This window comes from Meriones unguiculatus, chromosome X (genome assembly GCF_030254825.1).
Source record: "Meriones unguiculatus strain TT.TT164.6M chromosome X, Bangor_MerUng_6.1, whole genome shotgun sequence".
Lineage (NCBI taxonomy): Eukaryota > Metazoa > Chordata > Mammalia > Rodentia > Muridae > Meriones > Meriones unguiculatus.
The window spans coordinates 155077368-155095300 of NC_083369.1; the positions used below are offsets into that span (position 1 = coordinate 155077368).

At 41.8% G+C, this 17933-nt stretch overlaps 1 protein-coding gene across 1 annotated transcript; it reads left to right on the plus strand.

Moving 5' to 3' along the window:
- Positions 1-6604: 6604 nt before the first annotated feature.
- LOC132650052 (mortality factor 4-like protein 2) lies at positions 6605-7381 on the plus strand. The gene is made up of 2 exons (XM_060374973.1): positions 6605-6664; positions 6725-7381. The coding sequence occupies exons 1-2, from the start codon at positions 6605-6607 to the stop codon at positions 7379-7381; spliced, it is 717 nt and encodes a 238-aa protein (XP_060230956.1).
- The last annotated feature ends 10552 nt before the right edge of the window (positions 7382-17933 follow it).

A 17933-nucleotide genomic window follows, 5' to 3' on the forward strand; every position in this document is an offset into this window, starting at 1 on the left:
ACAATCCTAAGGAGTCTCTCCGTGACCTAACCTATGTTAGGACATGAGTCCCACAAAATCTGAAAGCAGGAGAATTTCAATATCCATGTTTAATGCTTTTGCTAGCTCATGAATATTTATGAATAGGGAATGATGCTAGATTCAATAGTTACTCGAATATAATAACAACACTTTTGTGTTGGGCATTCTAATTGCTGCAAAATAAAGAGCATTATTATAGTACAAGCTCTTCTGTCTTTATCTTTGCAAAGTTCATTTGTAAGTTTCAGCACTTATTCAGTACTCTAGGTTTTTTTTGAGATCCCATTCCTTGTGTGTCCCAGGCTCAAGAGTTGCCTGTATCCTCAGAATGCTTGAAGTGTTAAACTAGCTCAGCTTGCTTTTTCTTTCTAAGTCTCTCTCTCTCTCTCTCTCTCTCTCTCTCTCTCTCTCTCTCTCTTCCTCTCTCTCTCTCTCTGAGACTCTCCACAGCACCCTGGCTGTCCTCAAATTCCCTCTGTACACCCTGCTAGATTCAAAATCAGAGATCTTCTTCCTGATTGAGGTATCCAAGAAGCAGAAAGACACACACAGTATATACCCACTTAGAAAAGTATACTAGACTTATAGGATTAGAGAAACATACTAAAATCTGCACACCTAAAGAAGCTAAAAAAGAAGAGTTTCTGGGATAAGTTGATCAATCCTCACTTAGAAACACAAATGGGATGGACATGGGAAGTAGGAGAAAAGAAGAAACATGACAGCAGCCTACCATACAGGGCCTCTGAAAGGCTCTACCTAGCAGTATATCAAAGCAGATGCTGAGAATCATAACCAAACCTTGGGCAGAGTGCAGGGAATCATGAAAGAAGGGAAGTTATTAAGAAATGGAGAGGATGGGATCGCCACAAGGACCAAATGTATCTGGGTACAGGGGCCTTTCTGAGACTGATTCTCCAACCAACGACCATGCATGGATATAACCTAGAATACCTGATCAGACATAGCCGTGACATCTCAGCATCCAACTGTGTTACCCTAGTAAGGGGAACAGGGATTGTCTCTGACATGAACTCAGTGGCATGCTCTTTGAACCGCCACCTTTGAGGGAGGAGCAGCCTTGCTAGGCCACAAAGGAGGGCATTTCAGCCAGTCCTGATGAGACCTGATAGACTAGGATCAGATGAATGGGTGGGAGGACCTCCTTATCAGTAGACTTAGAGAGGGACATGTTGAGGAGATGAGAGAGGGAGGATGAGATTGGGAGGAAATGAGGCAAGGGGCTACAGATGGGATACAAAGTAAATGACCCACAATTAATATAAAAAATAAATATTATAAAATAACAAAATCAGAGATCTACCTGTCTTTGCCTCCCAAGTGCTGGGATTAAAGTCATGGGCTCCCTTAGCACCTGTAAACTGTTAATAACAAATTGAAATCTCAGAATAGCCCACAGGCTTATAAAATGTGATCTAATGTCCTACTATGGCATCCGAAATATTGTGGCTAGCTTCATCCCACCTCTTCAGGTGTTATCCTTAGAACTCAGTAACAGAATAGCTTGCTCACCATTCCATATGAAATTTATTCCATGGTTCTTCTCGCTAGCTGAATCCCACGGCCTTTTCCCCTGTTTAACATTCTGTCCTTTACCTTGATTGCTTATCTCCAGACTCCAAAGTTCTCCGCAGCTTTGTAAGACATATATCAAACAGTGAGGATCCTGGAGAATATTCCAGTCTCTTTGAACTGCAAAATTATTTTAGTCCTTAGCAACAAAATATGATTTGCTCTGTTTTATATTATTTTCTGGGTGTGTACTTACATATACTTGCATAAATACACGTATAAACACGTATCAGAGAGAGTGCTGGAGTAAGGGGACAACTTCCTCTCCCTCCATAAATTTATTTTCTTTTCAAAGATTTATTTCTTTATTATGTATGCAATATTCTGTCTGTATATACATGTGTATAACGGTAGAGGGCACCTGCACACCAGAAGATCTCATTCTAGATGGTCCTGAGGCCCCATAGGAGTACAGGGATTTGATCTCAGGAGTTTAACCTCTGAGTCCTGTCTGCAGGCACTCTACCATCGGTTTTAGGGATCCACCTTTGTAGTCACGTTAGTGTGGCAGGCACTGTTGTCCCCTGAGCCATTTTGTCTGCCCCGTTTTATTTTTGACACTATTACTGTGTAGCCTAGGGAAGTCACCAACTTGTTTTGTAATCCAGGTTGACATCAAACTCTTGATCTTGTCTCCTTCAGTCACTCCAGCGCTAGGATTTTAAATGCTGACAACCACAATCAGTTTGGTATTTTGCCTCATTTATCTATTTATTTATTCACTGTAATGTCTACGTCTACGGATATTTTTCCTGAACTTACGTCTCTCCACCACATGCAAGTCTGGCAACCACAGTGGTGGGGAAAGGTGTTAGCTTCTCTGAAACTTTAGATACATTTGGAAGCTAGCTCTCCGAGCTTCTTAATTCTGCCTCTTGTTCATCCTCAACCTCTAGGCAGAGCAACCAAGTCTCTGAGAAGCTAAAGCTCAAAGTTGTCAGAGCTAGTTGCGATAATATGGTGTTGGAACAGGTGCTGTGGTGCCCTTGGTATCCTAATCTTGAGGCCATGCCCAGGGTTAGGGGCCTACTATGGAGAACAAGGGATGGCCATATTCAGGGAACTCTAGTTTGCTGTGGAGACAAGTCATGAGAGCATAGGGCAAAAGATAAGTGTCTTAGGAATTTAAGGGATGCTCTGGGGCTCTGGAGCAAAATGGGGCCCCTATGTGCTGAGACTTGGGCCCCATGCAGTTTTAAGTCTATGCAAAATTAACGTGGGGAAGAGGAGGGCAAAAGTTAAGAGATAGGCCAGAAGGCTCTGCCTCTGGACTGGAGGGGGGCACTGTTGGGAGACTCTTAGAAAACCCTCTTTAATCCTGGAGCGAGAAGATGCGAGGACCCAATCAGCACCAAGTCTTAAGTCTGTTTGACCTTGGTTCAGCCTCTCTTGGGAGCCTCAGTATCCTCCTCACCAGGGAACTCGAGTTGACCCCAAGCACAGAGGCGGTGAAGAAAACAAATGCCCTACCTTTGACAATCCCTAAGTGTGTGCCAGAGGACAAGTGCTGCCAGCTCGAAACAGAAAGGGTTGCTCAGGTGAGAATACCAAGATGGGATCCTCGAACCTGCCAAGGTGCTAGGGGCACACCTGGGACTGGTGCGCATGCGCCAAGTCTTCAGTCACATTCATGTGCCCGAGGCATTCTGCATGGGGGCTGGGCGAGCACTCTCCGACTGACAGGTCCCGCTGACGAATCAGTGGGAAGAATTCGTTTGTTCTTTGGGAGTAGAGGCTGTTGATTGGACATGTCCTCAGTCAGGGGCGGGCTCTTTGCTGTCCTCAGTTACCAGGATGGCCGGCCCCTGCCCCCTTGGCTGGCAGCCCTCTCGGTGCTGATCCCTACCCAGTGGGCAGCGCCAGGAGCTGCACCAAGCTGTCAGTGTAGGGCTGCTACTGCTGTGGGGCTCAGCCGCCTGTGCTGCTTGCCAGGGCCACGGGCCCAAACCTGGACTCGCCGTGGCCCCCAGTTCCCGTGCGGTGCCTTGGTCACCCGCTGCTGCCCGGGGCCGGCCAGTGAGTGACAGGAGTCAGCCCAAAAGACACGCAGGACACCCATGGTGGGGGGTGAGGGGCGGGGCGGCAGGAACCGGGTTGTGATAGGCATGCATAGGGCAGGGTCAGGACTCTGGCAGAGCATCCTTGGAAGAGCACTCCAGCTTCCTGGTTGGCCTTGAGCACAGTCTTCTAGATGCTGGCAGGGAGGCTGGGAGGGCAGCCCGAGTTGAGGTCGGAGAGCCCTGTGCCCTGGGACTGTCCAGTGGGGTAGCAGTGAACCTGCCTTTCAGTCCGAATCCCTGGGTGCCTCAGACGTGGAGTGATGAGATGTGCTCACTGCCTGCTTGTTCTCCCAGCCTAAACCTTCCTCCAAATCAGTCATAGGCCTAAGTCGCTCTCACACACCACAGCGTTGTGAGTCATTTTTTTGCTGGATGCCTGAGACTAAGGTTTGAGGAAACAGGCCTACAATGCTTTCTGAGCCAAGCAGGGTGGTATTCAGGGCCCTGTGTTTTCGGTAGAGCCATGATCCTCCTCCTGTCTCTTTCCACGGAGACCCCTCTGAGCCTTCTGTGCTCCTCTGGACTCACTGTTTACTGCTTCTCGAAAAACCTAGTCAAATGTCCACTGTGGCTGCTGTTTTTGTTTATCGTTTATTGCTTTTTTTGTCTTTTTTTTTTTTTTTTTCTCCCCAAGGTGTAAGTTCTGTGGTGTTCGACTACCATTTCTGGAGCGTGTGCTTTAGGAGGATAAGGGTGATGATGATTTATTTTATCCCCTAAGGCGACAGTCTGTTAAGAGATAGATGTAGGAGTATGTTAGACTATTGAAAAAAAAATGTTTTATTATGAATAGACTTGCTCTATCCCAGAAACTTGAAACAGAACTGCACCTTGGTATGGGAGCTCATGCACTCTACTAAAGGAGGAGGATTGCCACGGGTTGGCAGTCCAGCCAGAGCTACCCAGCAAGACCCTGTCTTGAAACCAAAGCAGTGGTAAAAGCTGTTGATGCTTGGAGGAAAGAGCCTGTCAGCCCTATTTCTGATGTTGCAGGTGGGGCTTGGAATCACCCAAACTGGATGCAGCTCCAGAAAGGGTCCTGGCTGCCCTAAACCATGTTTTTTTCCTCATGGGCCCTTAGCTTCTCCCCACAGGTGTCTTGTTTTCGTCGCCATATGAAACCTGCAAGAGAGATTAAGGAGGTCGAGCAAGGAATACTCTTCATTTCCATTAGGATGCTGCAGCCTGTGAATGTTTAATTTTGAGGGAAACCTGCACCCTGCTCTGGAGATAGATACTTTTGAGAGGCTGGGGCTGAATGCAGTGTGAGGGGGCAGCAGGTTGTTGCTCTTTGCCAGTGCTACACTTGTGAGGAGATGGAAACTGAATAGTAGTGTTCCTTTTTTCATTGCCCTTCCACGGGGCCATTTTTTTAAATGATGATTACAGTTTTAGCTTTGAGGAAATAATTTTTGGGGTCCGATTGCCTTTCTTTTCTTTTTCCTGTTTGGAAATTAAGTCAACCGCAGGCTTAAATTTTTGCTGTATCTGCTAAAGTAAGTTAGACTCTTAACCTCTTTTGGGTGTTGAATCTCCTAGTGATGTAGATGACTCAAGTTGTCCTCACTGGCTAATGCATACAATCTTAGGGAGTCTCTCCTTGACCTAATCCATGTTAGGCCAGGAGTCCCTGGAAAATCTGAAAGCAGGAGAATTTCATTATCCATGTTTAATGCTTTTGCTAGCTCATGAATATTTAAGAATAGGGTATGATGCTTGATTCAATAGTTACCCGAAAACAATCTCATCATTTTTGTGCCGGGCATTTTAATTGCTACAACATAAAGAACAATATTATAGTAGTAGGTCTTCTGTTTCTGTCTTTGCATAATTCATTTGTAAGGTTCAGCACTTACTCAGCACTCTAGGTTTCTTTTGAGATGCCATTCCTCGTGTATCCCAGGCTCAAGAGTTGGCTGTCCCTTCCAAGTGCTTGGATTTATGTGTTCAACTGCCTCAGCTTGCCCTTTCTTTCTAAGTCTCTCTCTCTCTCTCTCTCTCTCTCTCTCTCTCTCTCACACACACACACACACACACACACACACACACACTCTCCACAGCCCCCTGGCTGTCCTAAAACTCCCTCTGTAGACAATGCTGGTTCAAGATCAGAGATCTACCTGTCTTTGTCTCCCAAATGCTGGGATTAAAGTCATGGTCTGCCTTTGAAATTTTAAACTCTTAATAACAAGTTGAGATCACAAATGATAGGTAATGTACACTGGTCAGAAATTTACACATACACAGGCAGGCAGATCTCTGTGAGTTGGAGGCCACTCTGGTCTACAAAGCGAACTCCAGGACAGCCAGGTGTCCAGTACATTCAAAGAGAAACGCTGGCCTCAAGGAAAAAGAAAATAGCCCACAGGATTATAGAATGAGATCTGATGTCCTAATGTGGCATCCAAAATGTTGTTGCTAGCCTCAGCCCACCTCTTCGGGTCTTATCCTTAGAACTCAGCAACAGAACAGCTAGCTCAGCATTCCATATGGATTTTGCTCCCTGGTTCTTCTGGCTAGCTGAATCACGTGACCTTTTCCCCCTGTTTAAGGTTGGAGGAGCGGCAGTGATCACATGTCGGCTGCTGCAAAGAACTGGATTCTCCTCTCAGGTCATCCTCAGAAAAGCTATCTTTGCTGTGCAGTAAATGATCGGGGGATCTGACTCTGGTTGCGGAACCTGTTTGCATTCCTGCTTGCAGAATTCAGGGTTGTATTCCCACTTCATCCTTCCAGACCACCCTAGGAGATCTGTAAGCCTCTGCCCTGGAAATTGCTAGGAATCCTTGGAAGGGAAAGAAAGAAGAGTGTAGGATGGACTAGAAACAGGGTTGAGTTCCAGAAAGCAGGCTTCTGAAACTCGTGGACAACAACCTGCTGAAGAAGACAACTCTGAGAAACCAATTCGAAGCAACATGCAGAGACGTCAGATGAGAGGAGCTGCCTCAGGAATGGAGTCTGCTGGTTCCCAGGAAGAGAATGTTGAACCAGCTGTTTCAGGAAGATGGGGAGGTCACCCTGCTGAGAACTCCCCTTCTGGTTCAGTGCAGAAGACAAGGAAGAACCAGCAGAAGACTCCTGGCAATGGAGATGGTGGCAGTAGCAGCGAAATGCCACAGCCCCCACAGAAGGAAAGGGCACGAGCCGATGCCACTGTGGAGAGTGAGGCGGCATTGAAGAAGAACAAAGTGGATGTGGAAGTGGAAGTGAAGATTCCTGAAGAATTAAAGCCATGGCTGGTGGAGGACTGGGACTTGGTTACTAGGCAGAAGCAGTTGTTCCAACTCCCTGCTAAAGAGAATGTAGATGCCATTCTTGAGGAGTATGCCAAGTGTATCAAGTCCCAGCGAAGTGCTGACAATAAGGAGTATGCAGTTGATGAAGTTGTGGGCGGGATAAAAGAGTATTTCAATGTGATGCTGGGCACTCAGCTGCTCTACGAGTTTGAAAGGCCCCAGTATGCTGAGATCCTGCTGGCTCACCCTGATGCGCCAGTGTCACACATCTATGGGGCACCACACCTACTGAGGTTATTTGTGAGAATTGGGGCAATGTTGGCCTTTACGCCCCTTGATGAGAAAAGCCTGTCATTACTGCTGGGCTATTTGCATGATTTCCTTAAGCATCTGGCAAAGAATTCTGCTTCGCTGTTTACTGCCAGAGATTACCAAGTGGCTTCTGCTGAGTATCACCGCAAAGCCCTGTGAAGGTCTACTGACCAATCGTTATTGTCTGATGCCTGTAAACACTTTTGTTTAGTCCTTTCAGTGTAGAATTGACATTGTTTAAAACTGTCAGTGTAAAATAGGGCCTATGTTAGGTTGATTTCCTGTTGTGTTGTAAGAAGAAATAAACGGAGTGTCTCCTGACAACTTTCCTCACGTAAAAGTTGCTACCAGTGTATGCAGTAATTAGACAAAGAAGAAATTCAGTAGAACATTTTATTGCCTAGTTGACGACATTGCTTGGATACTGGTGGTTCTATCCCTTTTGACACTACACAGTTTTCTAACACGTGTTAATGCTACATGGTGAGATGCCAAGGTTCCTAGTGCCAAAGGTTCAACTTAAATGTATATGCCTGAAAACCCATGCATTTGTGCTCTTATTTCTTGTGGTGCATGACCTGAACATCCCATCCTCTGCAAATCCATTATTTGTTGTTCCTTACGCATTCATGCTATCATTGCTCACATTGTTGAAAGATGGTGGTTTGTTTCCTGGTTTCTGTATTTGAGTCTAATGCATGTTCTAACGTGATAGAGGTAATGCATTATTGTGTAGCCACAGTTTTCTGAAAAGATGATGGTTTGGGAATCATATTTCAGATCTTAAATAAAATTGTTTCTAAATTTCAAAGCATAAAATAATGATTCTGTCCCTTTGCCTTCATTGCTTACCTCCAGAGTCCAGTCCAAGTTCTCCCCAGCTTTTAAAGACATCTTTCAAACAATTAGGTTCCCGGAGAATTAAGAGCCTCTGTTTATTATGCTCCTGGAAAACATTTTAGAAAAGTTCTGTAAATGTGAAAAAGTAAATGTGTTTATTCATTATTAAATTTAAAAAATCACAGAGGGGATGGACGTGTAGCTCAGTGGTAGAATAATGGCCTAACACATACAATGCTGTAGGCCAGCTCAACCTTTACACAACTATGACCCTTTAATACAGTATTAATACTCATGTTGTGGTGACACCCCAATCATGGGCTTTTTACTCCCACTTAAAGCACTCCTTCCTAGACCCACAGTCTAGATTTTTGCAACTACCTGCAACTATTCCACCTCAGAAATACTAAATCCTAACCAGTCCTGTACTACAACAGAATATATTAAATAATTATGACTTAGTTCACTTACAGTTAAATATAGGAATGGTGCTAGCATAATCAAGATGTCACTTGGTCTATAACACAGCTTTTTTCAATACTCTGACAAATGTTAAAAGCTTAGCAATATGGAAAGCCTTTAAACAGAAAGATCTGATATTTTAACAGAAGTATCTCCCTAAAGTACACAGCATGCCACTATGTTAAGCCATCAGGGCAACAAGACAAGGGACACAGGTTAGAGGTCTTAAGAAGGTTTCCTATATGAGTACAGATTCACCCATTCACATCCAGCACATATGTGCAGCAGTATGGGAAGCTAACAGAATAAGAATTGCAATTAGAAAATTAGCCCACAATCCCATAGGATATGACTTTTATCAACTAGAGTTCAAAATACAGTTTGCTTTGCCTTTACTTAGACTTCATTAATTCAAAAGTTACTGAGGTCAATACTTTCTCCCCTTTCCTGAGGATAGTTCAAATATCTTATGCAATGAAGATTATTTCATCAAGTTGGGTAGAGTTGTTTACATCTACAATTTCAGCACTTGGGAGTTAGAAGCAGTAAATTAGGAATTCAAATTTGCTTTCAGCTACACATAGTGACTTCAAGGACAGCCTGGGCTACCTGAGTCCCTCTCACAGTGGTTCTCAACCTTCCTAATTGTGAGACCCTTTAACAGAGTTACTCATGTTGTGGTGAACCCCAACCATAAAATTATTTCATTGCTGTTTTGTAACCGTATATTTGTTACATGTATGAATCATAATGTAAATATACAGGTTATCTAATATGTGACTCCTGTGAAAGACTCATTTGACCCCCAAAGGGGTTGTGACTCACAGTTTGAGAGCTGCTGCCCCATCAAAAAGTACAAAGGAGAAAGGTGAGTGGAGAGGACAAAGAAAATGAGAAAGGTGGAAAGTACCTAGATTATTTTGTCAAGCTGGGCCTGGTAGTGTTGACCTGTCACCCAGCTACTTAGTGTACTGAAGGAGGCAGCTTGCAAAATCAATGACTACATGGGCAACTTATATAGAATCGGTCTCAAAAAATTAAAACAGGCCAGGAATATAGCACAGCAGTAAGCCATTTAGCCAGAATGCATTGAAACGTTACTTAAAGAATAAAAATCACCTTCTGCAGTCTACCCTGGAGTTTTTGCCTGTCTCCTAAATGATTTTTTATATTTGTGTTCATTACAGTTCTTGGTATTATAAAGTTCTATGGTTTGCCTAAGACTCAATGCCATGTATCCACAACTACAGTACCACAAGCACACAAGATATTTTTACTGTCTAAAATACCCTCTATACTTAGTCTATTTGATCCCATTCCTTGGACAACCACATTTTTTTCACTATATCTACTCTTTTACCTTTCTACTTAGTCATTTTAGACAGGTTGCCTTCAGTTAAGAATATGGAGTTCAAATTCAACATGTCTGCATGACATGATGGCTCACTTCATTAGTCATTGATCATATCCCATTACATCAAACTTCTTGGGTCTCTTGATCCCATCTGTCACTAATTAATGAAAGATATCTTGGTTGCTACAACTTTAAAGATCATCAGTAAATTTGGTGCAAACATTGACCAGCAGAGAAGGTTTAGGTATTCAGATGAGTTAGGTAAATATTTGGGTATACTGCTAATGGGAAGTAGGATAAACATATAGTTAGCTGTGTTAGTACAGCCAACCATCTCCAAAGTGGCTATATCATTGTGCTTCTCCCCTAACAATAATTTGTGGTTTTGTTGTTAGATAGCCACACCAACACCTGGAACACTCTCAGGCTATGGTTAAAATTTTTCCATTCTAACACGTGTATTTCTTGTTTGGGGTTTAGGGTTTGTTTTGTTTTTAAAGAGGCTTTTCATTTCAATTAAGTAGGTGTGAAGAACACAGCCTCAAGAAGAATCTAAGGCTGCAGAGTCAGACATGTGCAATGCTAGCACAAACCCAGTGGGTACTGACCTAGCCTTGCAGATCATTAGAACTGTGACAGCTGTGTTTTTACAAAGTTCCACACTCCTAAGTAATTACCCCAGCCTCACCCTCACAGGGTCCTGTTATTTCTAATGCACAGTTGTATGGAAAACAAGGTTTTCTCCACAATGCATTTGTGGCATTGCAGCAGAAATTCCTGTTGTCTTCTTATAGAACATGCTATATGAAGACTTCACGTTTAAAGTTTCTCTAATTCTTTGAATCTTTCCTTGGGATTTTTTCTTCTTCTTCCAGAACAAGCTTACAGGAGAATCTCTTAAAAGGCCTCAAATGCCCTTGATTTCCTTCATAAGCCTATCCTTCCACCACCCTTACCAGAAAAGCCATGGCCATGGCCTTTCATCAGTATCACAGTCCACTTTTCCTGCTACTACCCTATCAGTCAATGTGGTAAAAGATCAGTGCCATAAGTTCATCACCTGGTCTTTCTCAGTGCTACCTACATTATGTTCAGAAATCTTCAGTCAACCTGTTTCAGTTATTCTAAAATGATCATCCACTTCGTCTTCATTCATGTTAAGCTTTTTAAGATTAAGTGAGTTTATTTTGTGAAGAAAATGAGAGGCCATTAGATGTAGTCAAAGTCAGCTCTCCACTCTGCTATTCCAATGTGATCCATGTCCACACCAGCCTGACTCCCATGGTCTTTATCTCCTCTCCAGGACCTACTACCTGTGTTCTGCAAAGACTGCTACTGGTCTTTACCTCATCAGCCCTCAAACTAAGTATCTTTAGCAATTTCTTCTTGAATTTTACCTCACCCTTTGAGAACACAACGTCCTCACAATTACTCACTTTTATCACAACGTTCAGTGCCTCCGTGTGATAAACCATTGTCCCTGTCAGTATTGTAGTATTGAGTAACAAATTTACCTTTTCCTAAAATCATAGTCTTATACCAATTTAAACATCACTTCAGTTTTCCTTACAAACTGAATGAAGACGGATGCAGAACGAATACAACTGCTGTCACATTACTTTCAAAAGTCTTGATTACTTGGGATTTCCATCTACCCTGATGATATTAGAATCTGGCCCTCTACCAAAATGTAACCAAATATTGGTCATTAAAAGCAGAGATATTTTTCCCTTAACCTTTTATAGATAACTTTTCTATGTTCCTCAAGCATGCCCTTTCTGCCACATCCTCTCTACTTGCAACCTCCACTTATTCTTTCAACTCCTGACAGTTTGGTTTTATTTCCATCATGAAATACAGACTGCTATCCCTAAGGCTACAATGGTCTTATTCCAAAACCAATGGTCAATTTTCCAGGTCTATCCACTACACACTACACTATCCACTATATACAGTACCTCTTCCTCCTTTCTAATTTCCACAGCTTAGTTCCCATGACACTACTCTCCTTTCGACCCAGGTACATTGAAACAGCTTCTTCTTGGGCCTCCATCTGCCTGTTAGGGATGCATTAATGTTCTGTGTCTGCCACAGCTGTCTCCCTTTCTAAATTTCCATAGTTCAGGTCCCATGACAATACTCTCCTTTCCAACCAGGTACCTCAAAACAGTTTCTTCTTGGGCCTCCATCTGCCTGTTAATGATCCATTAATGTTCTGCTTCTGCCATAGCTCTCTCCCTCCATACAGTAAAACACTGTCAGTTCAACTATCTCCTCCAGGTAAGTCCCCAAACAGGGCTAACAATAATCCCTCTTCCCAGGCTTCAGATAACTTACAAACCCTTCCCAGGAGGAAGGTCCTCACATTGTCCCTAATGAAGAAAGCAGGACTCAGATTCTGTGGTGCCACAATACTCTGCATTTTATTAATACTCACATTCCGATCTAAGCCAAAACATGTGTTATGGTTCTACTTGTGAACTGTCCTTTACAAGCACATGTTTAAAATTGGTCCCTTGCTGTCAGGGAAGTATGTTGGAACCTTTAAGAGGTGGTATCCATGGAGATTCAATAAGTGAGTGGTTGAGGGTGGATCAGAGGTGTTATTTCCTCATCCATAGAACAAAGGAAGCAGCCTCAGAGTCCTGTTGCCTCCAAGTACCCCAACATGCGTTCCGCACTATGGAGGACTGTGTAACCCTCAAAAGGATGAACTGAAATAAACCAATCCTCCCACATGTTGTTTCTGCAACTCCTTTTCTCACAGTGTTGAGAAAAGTAACTAATCCAACATGTTAGCACCCTGTGTGAAGATTACTAACTCATATAGTAACACATGTGAAAAGCTCTAGACAATAAAATGTGTAGTTCCTCATTAGGCATCATACCTCCCCAGAGCTTCAAGTGAGAAGGAAAGATAAGCCAGTCACAGAGCAAAGATCCAAAATCTGCAACTGTAGCTGAGTCTCAGCTATAGAATTGGTACAGCTTTGTGAATTACCATGGCTGAGATCACTTAAAGACCCTTGATTCCAGAACTTACTCTGGTCCTTCTGTGAAGCTTTCTTTTCTTTCAGCAACTCCTGATTTCCCTGAAAATATCATACGAAGATTCCATTTTCTAGGGCCTGGCATGGTGGCACACACCCTTAATCCCACCATTCAGAAAGCTGAGAGGTAGATGGATCTCTGAGTTCAAAGCCAGCCTCGTCTATATAGTAACTTCCAGGCCATCCAAGGCTACATTGTGAGATCCTGTTTCATAAACAAACAAAAGATTCTCATTTTCAATTATCCTCAAGGATATTATAATGCAGTGCTAACATCATCCAAACCAATTTGATTCAAGGTTTACTTTAAGGAATCAATAGAGCTAGGTAAGTCATACTTCTCTCATTATTCCTCATATTCCTCATATATTCCTCAGAAATATATATGCATTTCTCTATCCCTTCCCACTATGCATGTTACATTCTTTAAAGCAACAGATTTCTAAAAGAATTGGCATTTTTTTTCTTGTACACTAATTCTATCTTTCAATCAGTGTGTGGTCTTAAATTATGAGTCAGGCACTTCCTTTTTAAAATCTCTTGATTATAATCTACGTCCCACAGAATAAAGTCTAAGCATACAGATCCAAACACTTAGAATAACTGTTTACTCCATGCTTTTGACTTTCATACACTCTGCCCTAGACCTTTCTCTTATCTTTTAAGCTTGGCTACCGAGCTTAACTTTTCCAAGAAACTGCAGTGGTTCTCAACTGTAGGTTGAGGTCCATTGGTGACGGGGTCAAATGATTCTTTCACAAGAGTTGCCTAAGAACATCAGAAAACAGATGCTTACACTGCAATTAATAATATTAGTAAAATTGCAGTTATGAAGTAGCAACAAATATAATTTTGTGGTTGGAGTCACCACAACATGAGGTCACAGCATTATTAAGTATGAGAGCCAGCCTGAGTTAGATGCTCCTATCTTCCACAATATCATTCTAAAATTTCCCCCACTACTTCATTTTGTTTTCTTTTAACTCTGTACAGTCAAAGACAGTATTTTAATCCTCTTTAATCCCAGAAACTTGCACCATGTAAAAATGGAATTTACATGAATGAATGAATGAGTTGAGTGGACAAGGTATATGAAATTAACAGAATTTTCTGCTATTTTTTTCTGAGTATAATTATTAAGTTCCATCAAAGCAAATTTATCAAAACTTTAGCAAGGAGATTCAAGGGAAAACTCAGTTCACTTCTAATTAATTTGATTTTTTTTGTTTTCATACAAGATCTTAGTATGAAAAACAGGCTAGCAAAATAAAACTCTCTGTCTTCATCCTCCCACACATCCTGAAATTACAAGTACTCACCACCATGCCCATTATAAATTTCTTGTTTTTAAATAACTCTTAAATTACCCATATATATATATATATATATATATATATATGTATTTCTTTATATATGTATTTATGTATGTGTATATATATATATATATATATAGTGTGTATGTGTGTGTGTGTGTGTGTGTGTGTGTGTAAGTATCTGCAGAGTAAATGGGTCTTCTTCCTCAATCACTTTTTAGTCTTGTTTTATGATCTCTCACTGAACCTGGAGCTGGCTGTTCTCTGGCTGAAAAGTCCCCAAGAGATACCTGTGTTCATTTCGCCAACCCATCACGCCCCCCCACACACACACACCAAGAGTTTCAGGTGCACACTGACACAAAGTGTTTTCATGGGTGTGGTGGTGATCTGAACTCTGGTCCTCATGCATGTAGAGAAAACACTTTACCCACTAAGCCACCTTCTTAGCACCCCTATCATGCTCCTTTGTCTTTGTAAGCAAACATTTCTCAAGATATTTGATCAGACTTAACAAATATATTTTTAAGTCTGTGAGATGGCTCAATGAATAGGAGTACCACAATGACCTAAACTCCAGGCCACAGGACCCACAAGATGGAAAGAGAAGCAGCATTTGAAATTTTCCTCTGACCTTCACATGTACGTTCCCATAACACACAATAGCACACAAGCCTGCCTGTACATTCCTTATTACATTAAAAATATAATAAGAAAAAAAGTACAACATTTTCCGGGAATTATATTTAGTAAGGGTTAAAGACTAGTAACTGCTGCGACTTGGGGAGATTGCTTTGCAAAAACACAACTTGACGCTCTCCCAGGACCCGAGTTTGGTTCTTGGCACAGACACCAAGTGGGTCACAATTATTAGTAACTCCAGTTCCAGGGGATCCAATGCCCTCTTCTCGACACCAGGGCTCACGCACTCAGGCATGCATACCTGACACCCACACATAAAAATAATAAAGATGGAACAATTAAAAGGTGCACTTTTCGGGTTTTGTCTTTTTTTTTTTTTCTTTTTTTTGGTGGGAGCTGTAGGTCTCGCTTGGGCTGGGGTACAGACAGTGTGGTCTCTGGCAGATTCTGCTGGATGTCTCCTGCCTCCTCCGAAGAGGTAGGGTTTTGGGCGCTAGGAAGTGCCTGGGGATCACCTCTCAGTGTGTCTCCTCCCAGAGGAGTCTGCTGTGTCCTGATTCTAGATGGAATCAGATCATGGTTAGTCTCTTTCTTCTTGGAAGTCTAGATAACTCTGTTCTGGGTTTATCAACCCCTTCACTTACCAATTTCCCTGTTGTGGGTCCTCTACCCTTCAGCTAAGCTGCACACTAGCTGCCGCCATCTTGGCAGATCTAGAAAAGATCATTCTGAGTGAAATATCCCAGAAGGAGAAAAACAAACATGGTATATACTCACTTATATAGACATATAAGATACGATAAACATAATGAAATCTATACACCTAAAAAAGATAATCAAGAGAGCAGATATGGGGTAACATGATCAATCCTCATTTAGAAAGACAGATGGGATGTGCATTGAATGTATGACAGGAGTCTACTGAAGGCATCTGAAAGACTCTAACTAGCAGTGTTTTCAAAGCAGATACAAAGACTCATAACTAAACCTTCAGCAGAGTACAGGGAATCATATGAAAGAAGGGGAGTTAGTGTGATGGGGAAAGGATAGGAGTTCCACAAGGACCAAATATATCTGGGCACAGGGTCTTTTCTGAGACTGACATTCAACCAAGGACCATGTATGGATATAACCTAGAACCTCTGCTCGGATGTAGCCCGTGGTAGCTCAGTAACCAATTGGTTTCCCATAGTAAGGGGAACAAGGACTATTTCTAACAGGAACTCAATGGCTGGCTGTTTGACCTCCCCACCCCCCAAAGGAGGAGCAGTCGTGTTAGGCCACAGAGGAGGACATTGCAGCCAGTCCTGAAGATACCTGATAAAACAGGATCAGATGAATGTGGAGGAGACCCCCCCATCAGTGGACTTGGAAAGGGGCAGGGTGGAGATGAGGGAAGGAGGGTGGGATTGGGAGGGAATTAGGGAGTTGGATACAGCTAGGATACAGAGTTAATAAAATGTAACTTATAAGAAAAAAATAAAATTAAAAAAATGAAAATGTTTAAACGCAGGCCATTTCTCCATGCTTCTAAAAAAAAGCACCTTATATTATTAATAACTCAACTAAAAGGAGAATTTGTTACTTCAGTTAAATTCATTAAATGCAAGCACATGTTCTTCCAGTTGGCCTAGAATTTAGCATAGGACCAGAGCTGAAAGAAGATCAATAAGTGGGCTTGGATCCAAGCTTTCAAGCCTCTGCTAACACTGGAGCGGTCAAAGTGTAGAAGAAGGAAAATTTCATCCTAACACTATAAATTTAAATTACTATATAAGTCCATAAAAAATTAGGGAGTCTCAGTGTCTTCAGTTCTTAGATAAAATATAAGAATTTCACTGAATAAAAGGTGGATCTTTTCTGGTGTTTAAAGCCATTCATTGCTGCTATCCTTATACTGCCTGCAAACTACAGCTTTAGCACACCACATTGGTTGACTGCCTGATTACAATGGAGTATGTTGCTGTGTCTTTGCCAGTTTTATAATTCTGATAAAATATATGGATTTTATTCAGAAGCTTTAAGGTTCCACATTGGTCACATTTTCTCGATGTACGGAATCCCAAGAAGCTTCTGTGTATTTTATACTAATCCACTGGCATAAAGATCACACTTATGACCATTGAATTGTATGTACTTTGACAAGAAAATTGTACAGTTATTGTTTAATTTTTGTAGCTTTGAACTTTCATTTCATGTATTTTGAGTCCATCAGAACATTTGCAATGTGAGAAGAGTGACATCAATAAAGCATCTCTTTCCACATGTGACAAAAAATAAAATAAAAGGTGCACTTCACCATTTCATCACTTCTTCAGGCTCCCAAGTTCCAATTCTCTGTCATCTGTCCTAAACACTGCAAGGCAGGACTACCAAAGTGTCCTAAATTTTCTGAAGCATTACTGAATTTCAGTTACCTTTTCCCCTAATGAGAAATACCTTTGATGGCAACTGTCTTTCACTAAAGTGAAAATAAGTCAACATAAGAAATGAGTTATTACAAATAAAGCAGAGATAACAAAATTTGAAGACAGAAAAAATAGTTTTCTTTTTAATTTTTAAATATTTATTTAGGCATAGAAGTGTTTTGCCTGCATGCATGTACGTGTTCCTGGTGGCCAAAGAGATCAGAAGAGGGCATGAGATTCCTTGGAACTGTAGTTATGGATAGTTTATCCACCATGTGGGTGCTAGAAATTAAACCCATGTCCTCTACAAGCTCAAAAAGTGCCCTTACAGCTGAACCATCTCTTTAAACCCACAAAATGGTCAGTCTTGGCTGACTTACACAAGTCTGTAAAAATCTAACCTTCAGGTAATCCCACTTACCAAATCAACTTGTGTCAGATCTATTTGTGTCTCTTTAAAGAGTCCTGATAGTGTGTGTGTGTGCATGCTTGCACTCGAAAGAAAGAGAGTGGATCTGTAATTGAAGCATTTATGCTAACTGATCCCAATGTCATAGTCATTAAATGATTCTTTCATAATATCAAATTAAAATGTTATTATAATCAATTCTAAACCTGTCACTTTAGAAATTAATCAACTGA

Bases quoted from the DNA above. Each gene is read 5' to 3' on its own strand.
- LOC132650052 (XM_060374973.1), top strand. From the start codon at position 6,605: ATGAGAGGAGCTGCCTCAGGAATGGAGTCTGCTGGTTCCCAGGAAGAG. The intron at 6,665-6,724 runs GCTGTTTCAGGA...GGTTCAGTGCAG, and splicing joins AGGAAGAGAATGTTGAACCA to AAGACAAGGAAGAACCAGCA.